This window comes from Amblyomma americanum, chromosome 5 (genome assembly GCF_052857255.1).
Source record: "Amblyomma americanum isolate KBUSLIRL-KWMA chromosome 5, ASM5285725v1, whole genome shotgun sequence".
Classification (NCBI taxonomy): Eukaryota; Metazoa; Arthropoda; class Arachnida; order Ixodida; family Ixodidae; genus Amblyomma; species Amblyomma americanum.
The window spans coordinates 136,285,993-136,296,014 of NC_135501.1; the positions used below are offsets into that span (position 1 = coordinate 136,285,993).

Genomic DNA, 10,022 nt, shown 5'->3' on the forward strand with positions numbered 1-10,022 from the left:
CTAACAATACAGGCCGGGTACCTCACGGCGTACCGTGACACAGCGCGAGCTTTCGTGAAACGACCACAAACATGGCGCGTTTGCCGCGGCGACGCTCGCGCCATCTGGTAGCGCGGCCTCAGTGAATACCTCCTATAGGCATGGTAGAAGATGTCGTATTTGCGCTTTTTTACAGCGTTCGCAACGCAACGAGCGCTGCGTTCGAAAGCTTACTGATTTCTGCGTAGCAAAATTCTCTACTGGCCAGGGTAGGCAAGGTGCCTAGCTTCACGGGCGCATTTGAAAAGCAGCTGATTCGGGATGCTAGCTGAAGTGCAGTGGGTACGTCTTTATAAGAAGGGAAAAAAGTTTATTCAAATGCATGTAGCATCTGACTTGATAGAAATGCTTGCAATGCATCCGTATTTTTGTTCGCAATAAAAGCTTTTGGCATCTACTATCATTATCACTCGTTTTAGCCTTGCGGTAACTTGTTACGGGAGAGACGGTACGCTAAGACGTCTTCTGGCATGCGCAGCGCTAACCGGAAAGTCCGGCGTCCGATAACACGGTAACGTAAATACGGTAACGGTATGCTATAACTCTCTAATGTAAAGCATGGTGGGGCTCAGCTAGTTGGCTTCGTAACCAGTCGTAAAGCAATGCGTAAACCAAGCGAGTAACGATCGAAACGTATGTGCGTACTGTGCAAAGAAAGACGAGGGCACAAGGAAGACACATGAAACACACGAGCGCTGAATTGCAACAGTTTATTTCGAACCTCAGACCAGTATATATAGCCGAAAAAACCGGTCAACAACACGCATGCGCAGTAGGCGACACATTCATAAGTTGACGTAAGTATAACTCCTTACGCGTGAGCAATCGATGGCTTGGGCACGCAGGACCCACCCAACCTGCCTATCATTTCAGCGGCCTCTATGATTTCTCGTGTCAGTTGACAACGGTTTTTGGCGATAACCTTGACCTTGCAGCATTTATTTCTTTTGGGGCACTGCATCATTTCTTCCTAAGGTGACCGCGTCGCCCACGGCGAAAACAGCGGGCGTTAAGCCAGCAGCAGGCGTTATCGTGGTGCTTCGCGTTTCCACATCGCCCGCAATGTTGAGCCGCGCGTCTGGTGTGGTTATCTCAAGACGATGAACGATGATGAGCTCGCATTATGAACATCGTGTATGAAGAAAAAGGAACGCCGATCAAAAGGTTGTTGTTTAAAACGAAGACGTTTCGGCTTCCATACGGAAGCCTTGATCACTGGGCGGAAAGCACAAAGCTTAAGTACGTCGCAGTAATCGCCTCAAGCATCTTGCGTACGTAGGCGGGAGATTGCCTGCGTTGTGGTTAAGGGTTTTGTCTGTAGTTTGGATTATCAGGGATTCCAGATATCGACGTGACAGCCAATTCTTTTCTCTTGCGAAGACTGATGCTTCTTCCCAAGCTATATTGTGCGTCGCGGCTTCCACGTGTTCCGCAAGTGCATTAGATGCAATCTTTTTGTTCCTGACGTCGTTCTTGTGGTCCCTCAATCGCCTTTCGAAATTCCCGCTCTCGCCGATATAGCAGTAGTCGCAGTCTGCGCAGGGAATCTTATAGATGACGCCAGGAAACTTCTCTTTCTTTATCTTGTCTTTGGCGGCCACCAGCTCATGCCTCAGCTTGCACGCAGGAACGTGAGCGACGTGCACACCGTAAGTGCGCAGAACGCGAGCCAAAGACTCGCTCACGCCCGGCACATATGGGATAGCGGCTCGGGCTCGGCAAGGAGGACCAACTGCTTCTGATGGGCGTGAAGACCGTTGAAGAACAGAATCCACGAAGTGCTTGGGGTAGCCGCATTCACTCAATTCTCGGCGCACTTGGCGTAGGTCAGCAGCCCGATCTTCTGGCCTTGGGCAGATGTTTTTGGCACGTCGGACGAGGGAAGCCACGGCGGAGAGTTTGTGGAAAACCGGGTGGACAGAATTAAAATGAAGATACCGGCCTGTGTGGGTTTCTTTTCTATAAACTTTGAAAGCAAGGCGGTTTCCACGGCGTTCCACCAAAACGTCCAGAAAAGGAAGACGGCGTGCAGCCTCCTCCTCTACAGTGAATTGAATGGAATCTTCCATACTATTGATGTGATCTGTGAAAGGACCTAACACATTTTTTTTGATAATACAGAAACAATCGTCGACGTAACGCACAAAAACCTTTGGGCGCGGTTCGAAGGTAGCCAGTGCGCGAGCTTCTATTGCTTCCATGGTAAGGTTTGCGGTTGTCACCGATACAGATGCGCCCATAGCAGTGCCATGAACTTGTCTATAGACTGTACCCCGGAAAACAAAATAAGTGTTCTCAAGGCAGAACTGCAACAGCTTAAGATCCGATGCTTCGATAGGGGTTCTTTCACACAATCCGTCGTCATTCTGCAGCGCTGAGCGGCACACCTCCACAGCCAGATCCACGGGTACGCTGCCTCACAAGGTCAAACCGAAGTGAACTGCGTGGTGGTATGGCCCAAGCTATGGTAGTATGACCACGTGATCATATGACTATGACCATTGGGTACCCTACTTTGACCTTACCATTGATCGTGACATTTCACTTGAGACAGTGGAAACCACATCGGTATTGACCTTCAGTGGCTCACAACGTCAAACCGAACTTAACTTCGTGATGGTATATGGCCCAAGCTATGATAGTATGATCATGTGATCATAATACTCTGACCATTGGGTTCCTGAACTTGAGCTTGAACTTTGATTTGAGACAGTGGAGAACATGCCTAATAGAGCTTTAACAGCTTTACCATGCTTAACAGAGAGCTATAACTAGGTACAAGCCACGTTGAACCCCAGCCATTTTTTAATTCAATATCATCAGCCATAAATGGATCTTTTTCTGCCGGAAAAACGTCAACATACCCTGAAAGATCCCAAAAACTAAATTTTAGTGATATCAGTGATTAGATGATGATGTCCTTAGTATGCCTATGAAACATCAGACACGGCGCATGGTAGGTTACCGCCTAATGCGGAGAGCCATGCGAAAACACATTCACAACCCTGCCAAGTGCTTGCTCCACATTATTAAACGCATACATTATCCTTCGACACTCCATTCATCGCAGGTACCTCTACGCAGGCGTGTTCAATCCGGGCAGCTTCGAGGCGGCAGTGTTTACCCGCGAAGCGGCAAAGCGGTATGAGGTCAAGGACCTGATCAGTGCCTGCTCAAAGTACATCGAGGCGCATCTGATCCCGGACAAGGTGTGCCCGCTCCTGGACTGCCTGAATACCAGGGACCTCGGTGTTGCCGACAATGCGGCCATCGCGATACTCAGAAACAGATGCGCCGCAGTGCTGCAATCGGCCACGTTCCTCGACTCTAGTGACACCACCGTGCACTTCGTCCTAGACGTGGTCGCCAGCGTGCCCGAGAGCCTCGTGGCCGACTCTTTGCGGCGATGGGTGGAACAGAAGCGTGAAAAGGACCTGTACACCGACGCAATCCCTTTCCAGCTAAACGTAATAATGAGGCCGTTCTTGCCACAACTGCGTCTCCTGGCCCTTACAGAGGATGAGTACATCAAGGGTCCTGGTTTATAGGAGGTAATCACGGACAGCGAGCATAACGCCATCCTCCAGAACATCGTCCATGCTAACTCAACGCCTCTTCCGCGTTGGGTGAACCGCAACTGCAGTGCTTGAAGCCCATTCCAACGTCACTATCGGTAGGGTGTCGGTGAACCTATGGACGCTTCATCTTCAAGAAACTCGTCCTTATCAACTCGGTGCTTGCCCCAGTTTGGGTTAGCCGTAACTAGAGTGCAACAGCATAGATAAAGAGCATGCGTCTCGAGTGCAAAAGGACCATGGTTCGAACCTCGATGTTGTGCAATTTTCCACCGAAGAAAAAAATAAAACCCGAGTGTCGACGAAATTGAATAACCATACCTGGGGTGTGGCCTGGTGCTGGTGATCAAAGCCAGCTACGCACCCTTTCCCCAGAACACGATTCTGCCACTCTGGTGTAGTACTCGGCCACCGCCTCCTAGATGAATACACCGGTCAACCTCCTGCGCTCAGTCCCCAGCGGCTGCGGAGCAAATGTCCAAGGCGGCGGTCAGACCGATGATGCTGCGGAGGTTGCTAGGAAACTCTACCTCCAGACAGACCGCCATTGGAAACTGAAACTGGCAATTTTAAACACTAGAATCTTATCTAGTGAGACTAGCCTAGCAGTGCTGTTCGAGGAACTATAGCGGGTATTATTTGGGATGCCGTAGGGTTATGGTGAGGTCTGGAGGACAGGTGAAGCACTTACGGTGTACAGGACGGGCATGTACTATGCTATCGCGGTGTAGCCGACCGGCGAACGATAGGTGTGGAATTCCAGCTCAACAAGGATACAGCCGGCAACGCAGAGAAAGTCTACAGATTTTAACCAGATTGCGGTACTTATAAAATTCGGCAGAGAAACTTACGACTGCTTACGTGCGGCAATGCGAAAGCATTACTTTCCCTGTGTGTATTGGCACCCACAGATAACTCACAGATAATTTTGACTGCAGAAAACTCGGTTTCCACAAAAGACATTAAAAAATTCTTTCTGGAAGATATTTGTGAAGCGGCTTCCTTTAGCATCCTAGGCACACTGCAACATTATCGGCAGCCCCTCTCAGAACCCCTTTAAGGGAAGAGGTAGAGAGTCTGGGAAGTCATACAGTGGAACATGCATAAGTCACTTATTCGAATACCTGTCGCAAGCTAGTCTCCGACTGGCACTATGCAAAAAAAAAAGCGCTCGCTAACTCAAAAAGCGTATTTTTAAAAACTGTGTAAAATCTTGCCTGACACACCCTGTATATATTAGCGAACGTACCTACACAACTTGATGAGCGAATGCGCAGCGTCCCATGGTGCATACACAGCGCAGCTAAGTCATCACCTAACAAACTCATGATGCGCCTCCACTTGAAGTAGGCCGGGCCAAGAAGGTTGTGGGGTTTTAACAACGTTAAACCGAGTAAGCGTGCGAAAGCATTTGTTTAGCCTGCATGGCCAATGGTTTCGCTTTGCTATGTCGTCGGCACGTCTGGCGACGATGTTAGACTCAGGTTAAGCCCCGATCGAGGCTAAGCTGATCTGATCTATTCGAGCTGCAGATTGAAGTTGATGAAGACGACGATGTGCAATGCAGAGCGCGAGAGTATGTTGCAGTCGAACGCGAGGCATGATTGGCTGCGGCGATAGCGTAACTCTCTCGTGCTGCGGCCAGCGAAGCTGATTTGTTCGCGCCGCCTTGAGTTCTAAACCCAGTCACGACAATATTTATTTTATTTCTGCACCCTCAGGGTCATGCAAACCACAAGATTCTTCGTTTGGTTTAGCCCCGTGAAGTAGCGCTTTCGCACTGAAAGAAGTTGCAGGGGCATTCACGTAATGTGGCGCGAGATATAGCTGGATGTGTAAACAGGTATGTATGAGAACCGCCTCATCTGCTTGGTACGTGACTGTCTACGCTCACGCACGGAGCAACTTACGTTTCGCCACCAGCTGTATCTAGTACGTAACGTAATATAATAATAATCCTTATAATCAACTAAATTCCATCCGCTGCAGGACAAAGTCCCTCCCATCGATCTCGCATTAACCCTGTCTCACGCCACCATACGTAGCCATCTCATCCCGCAAACTCCCTAGTTTCATCCATGGTCCAAACACCTGACTCTGCTCTCTTTTCACACCATGCACGTGCTGCTTTCCACCCTGCACACGCCAGCTGCACAAAATTCACTGCAGGTGCAGGATGTGAGCAACCCAGCCCATGCAGGTCATCAGTAGCTGGCACAATGGCTCCTCCAGCCTCATCGTTCAGAGAAGTTGAGATGTCTCACTTCGTCAACCACATTATCAGCCGCAATGGAAAGCAGCCTTTCTTCACGGTGCAACGTCTGCGCTGCGTGACTGCCTTGTTTCTAGCGATGAAGGTCGGTCGCTGTGTTGTACTGAGGTCGCAGCGGTCGGCAGCCCTCAAGGTGTGCAGGCCACACCTGCGGCGCTCTGCGACTTTCAGTGCGTGTGTCATTACTTTCTGTGCTTGCTACAGACCAAATTTCTCTGCTTCCTCTTTTCTCTTTATGCCCCTCTCATCCCTCTCCCCCAGCGCAGAGTAGCCGACCGGAAAGTCCTTCTGGTTAACCTCCCTTCCTTTAATCTACCGCTTTTATCTCTCTCTCTCTTTCGTTTTCCTGCTCTTGAAGGTCACTGCGCCATCGCGCGATTAACTTGCGTTTGTTCCCTGATGCTCTTTTCCTGTCTCTACAAGTTACACCTAAAATTTTATTCAGCAGAGCGCTGCGTTGCCGTCGATCTTATCTCAGCTCTTATCGTTTTAGTGTTCAAGTTTCTGTCCCACAGTTGCGTACCGGCATTGTAAAACTGTATTACATAGTTCCCTCTTGATAAATATTGAGAAGCATATGCGGCTTCTTAAATTATATATGCGGTGTGCCAAGTTTGTCGCGAAGCCGTTACGTGTCACGGCGCTCAAGATATGAAACCTTTCGCATCTGCAGAATCTCCCCGGCCGCGGCAGTTGTGTTTCGATAGCCGTCGATCATACCATGCTGAATACGCCAGTTCTTATCCGCAATCGAACCTAAGCAGCATTGCGCTCGGTCACACTTGGGAGGGAGACCACCTGTGAACGCCTAGTGCAGATGACACTTCTTTTATCGGCATTTTTGACCCGCACGCGATGGTGGTGGTGAAAACTTTATTCAGTGAAGAGAGTTTGCAGGCCAAAAATGGCTCTTTATATAGATGGACTACTTAGTCCGGGACCCCGCTAAACGAGGCCGCTCCTCGCGCCCGTTGGACTAGAGCCCTTTGAGACTCCAGCCCCGGGCGATTGAGCAGGGCTGCTTCCCATGCATCTCGGGAGGGGAAGTGTTTGGAGGAAGGGAAGGATTCTACTGACAGGCCCAAACCACGTGGAGGTTATCAGCCACTTCCCCACAGTGAGGGCAGCGCCATCAATTTTGTGGTCAAAATGTTTTGCTATTGCAGGATACAACAAAATGTTGGTCTGCAAGCGCCTGAGAGTTTTCTCATTCGCTTTGCTCAGGCCCTTTGCAGCGACCGAGAAAAGCCAATGTCATTCGCAATAGAACTGCAGAATTTTCCGGAACAGCAGAAGCGGTTGCCTAATCTCTCAGCCAGAGGAGCCTGGACGAGGTGTCCGGTGGGTATGCGCTCGGCCGGTCGCGTCCGCAGTCTTGTTACCTCTAAGGCCCTGATGGCCCGGAGCCCAAACTATGCGTTTGGGTGACGGGTCCTAATCCCTTACTGCCAGCTTTAGAGTATGGTAGGCTAAAGGTTAAACCTACGCAGCCAGGTAGGGTCCACATGCTCGACGCGAATCTATGATGATTACCTTCGAATTCGGGTCCGAAACGGCAAGCGCAATGGCTACCTCCTCGGCTCGCGCTGAATTTGGAGCTCGACATGCGAGGCCGTTAACGTGTTGGTCCTGGTGAACTACGGCGGCCGTATGAATCCAATGGGTGGTTCAGTGGTTAGAGTGCTCGTCTACTGATCCGGAGTTCCCGGGTTCGATCCAGACCGCTGCGGCTGCGTTTCGATGGAGGCGAAACGCAAAAGACGCCCGCGCGCTGCGCGATGCCAGTGCATGTTAAAGATCCCCCGGTAGTCGAAATTATTCCGAAGCCCTCCACTACGGCACCTCTTTCTCTCTTTCTTCTTTCACTCCCACCTCCCTCCCTTCCTTCACGGCACGGTTGAGGTGCCTACCAACAAGTGAGACGGTTACTGCGCCGATTCCTTTCCTCGAAAACCACTATGGAAGTGAAACGCAGAACACGCCTATGTGCTGTACTACGCGCGTGAAAGCAACGCGTTAGTCTAGGTGGTGTTGGTTAACGTTACTAAGTAATCCCCACGTGGTAGGAAATATTCCAGAAACCCCCAGAATTAACGTCATGTTTTCCCCTCTTTCTCTTTTTACTACCCACTTCATCTCTTCCGCCACAGCGCAGTTGAGGTGCCCACCGAGTGGTGAGACAGTTACTGCGCCCTTTATTTTCTTCAACACCAATTTTCTCTGCTTCGCCAGAGGAGCACAGAACTGTACATACGGCCAAGGTGTTAGACTAGGTTAGGTGTACGAACAACAACCGCCGACTTGTCGTGGCCGCAGCTCGTACTGTGCGCGTTCTTCGGCAGGCGGCGCGCCAAACTTCGGGTTTTTAAGGGGCTTTTAGAGTTACTGTATAAGTACCAACAGTTGCGCGTTCGTTTCCCTGCGCCGCTCGCGCCTCTATGGGCTAAACGCGATCACATAGTTGTAAACCATCTATGCTTTGCGCCGTTTAGCACTAGACCGTTGCTGATACTCCATTCGTACACCTACTGTTCTCGTGCTTTGCAGCATTTTATTTTGTCCGAGTGCACATGTTCAGTGCAAATAATGTTTCCTTATCAGTAACACGCAATTTTATCGCAAGTGATCGTTGAATGTTAAAACGAAAACGTTTGTGATCTGTGCCGTTTACATTAGATGGCGCCACCTATCCATCACATGGTGCGTATTTTGTTCCTAGCTCACTGCGATAGGGCTTGGTGCAGCCGACGCATTATAAGAAAGCCTGTGGCGTTCAATGCAACAATAATATGCCTAGTATACAGCAAGTCCGGCATCCAGAAGCCTTAGCCTGCATTCTCTTTACCCACTCCACCAGCTCCGTTTCCTGCATGCAAGAGTTGCGGCCTTCCCTCATGTTTTGGATACTTGGGGGAGCAAATGGCGGACCTACGCGAAGCTCTAGGTACTATACAGTAAATATAGGGGTTTTGTGCGCTTTGATGACTCTCTAGGGGCCTTGGACTCAGAGATCAGTGCTCGTAAACATGCGAGACCATTCAGGCATTTGAACAGAGTATGGGCAGGGTGAATACGCGCGCTGGTAGGTTGCGCTGTTTGCTTGCCTTGTTGCCACCTCATCCCCAAGTGACAAAACGTTATAGACCACTGCGGCGACCCGCATTGGGCGAATTCGAAAGCAAACGCATCAACGCGCACCTAATCACACAACGAGATACTGCAACATTCGACACATACAAAACGAACCCGCGCACTCAACGGCAGCAAGGCAACGACTGATGCAAGAAGGAAGTGCCGAAAATATCCCTCTACCGCTTCGTACCCATTCTAGTTCCACGGCCAGCGCCATCTCTAGGCGTGCGGCGGAAGCCCGGTTGTCGCACCACGGCGATCATGGAGGAAGAAGGTTTCCTTCCTCCGTGACGGCGATCATGGCATATCTCGCGCTAACTGCTATATGCAAGACGATCTCGCCTCGCGGCCTCGCCTTTCAGTCGGAGCGCGGCGACGGGGCCATCTAGCGTCGACTGCGCTAAGTAAGGCAGTAGCTCAGAAGCTGAGGCAGCCCACGCGCTCAGATACGTGTCCGACGAGCCTACGGGGCGTCGTTTGCGAGCAGCGTTTGCTCTCGAGCAGCCGATTCAACAGTCGGTGGGTTGGGTCTCGGTGCGGCAAGTGGCGATGGCTTGGCGCCGCGTTGACAACGGGCGTGGGTTTAGCAACCGCGCGCATTGCGTTAGAGTTAAAAAGGTCGATCTTCAATGGGCCGAACCATCGCAGGGATCCTCGTGCGCCGAAAGATAAAGCGCGGAGCGTAGTTGCGAATTCCTCGCACGGCTCTATGCGCGACGAGCAAGCTAGAATTCACCGTTTCCTTTGCACAGGCGGTCTGTTTGCGCGCAGTGGTCTGCGAATGCTGCGACGCTGGCTGCACACTTCACCACCGGCTGTCAAAAGCCTGCGGAATAAAATATTAGCAAAAAAGCGAGCTTTTCACCGACTTTCGCACGCACTCTGGTATGGATGTCAGTCCTCGTCAGACACCATCATAATAAACGGTCTGTATGAGCTGTTGATTTCTGCTCTGAAATAAAGAGCTTTACTATACAACTAAGCTATTCAGCAATAGGAAATTC

At 50.6% G+C, this 10,022-nt stretch overlaps 1 protein-coding gene across 1 annotated transcript; it reads left to right on the forward strand.

The window, feature by feature from the left end:
* The first annotated feature begins 2,533 nt into the window (after positions 1–2,533).
* Positions 2,534–3,587, forward strand: LOC144134226 (uncharacterized). The gene is made up of 2 exons (XM_077667185.1): positions 2,534–2,544; positions 3,110–3,587. Exons 1-2 carry the CDS (start codon positions 2,534–2,536, stop codon positions 3,585–3,587), a joined length of 489 nt encoding a protein of 162 aa, XP_077523311.1.
* Positions 3,588–10,022: the final 6,435 nt, after the last annotated feature.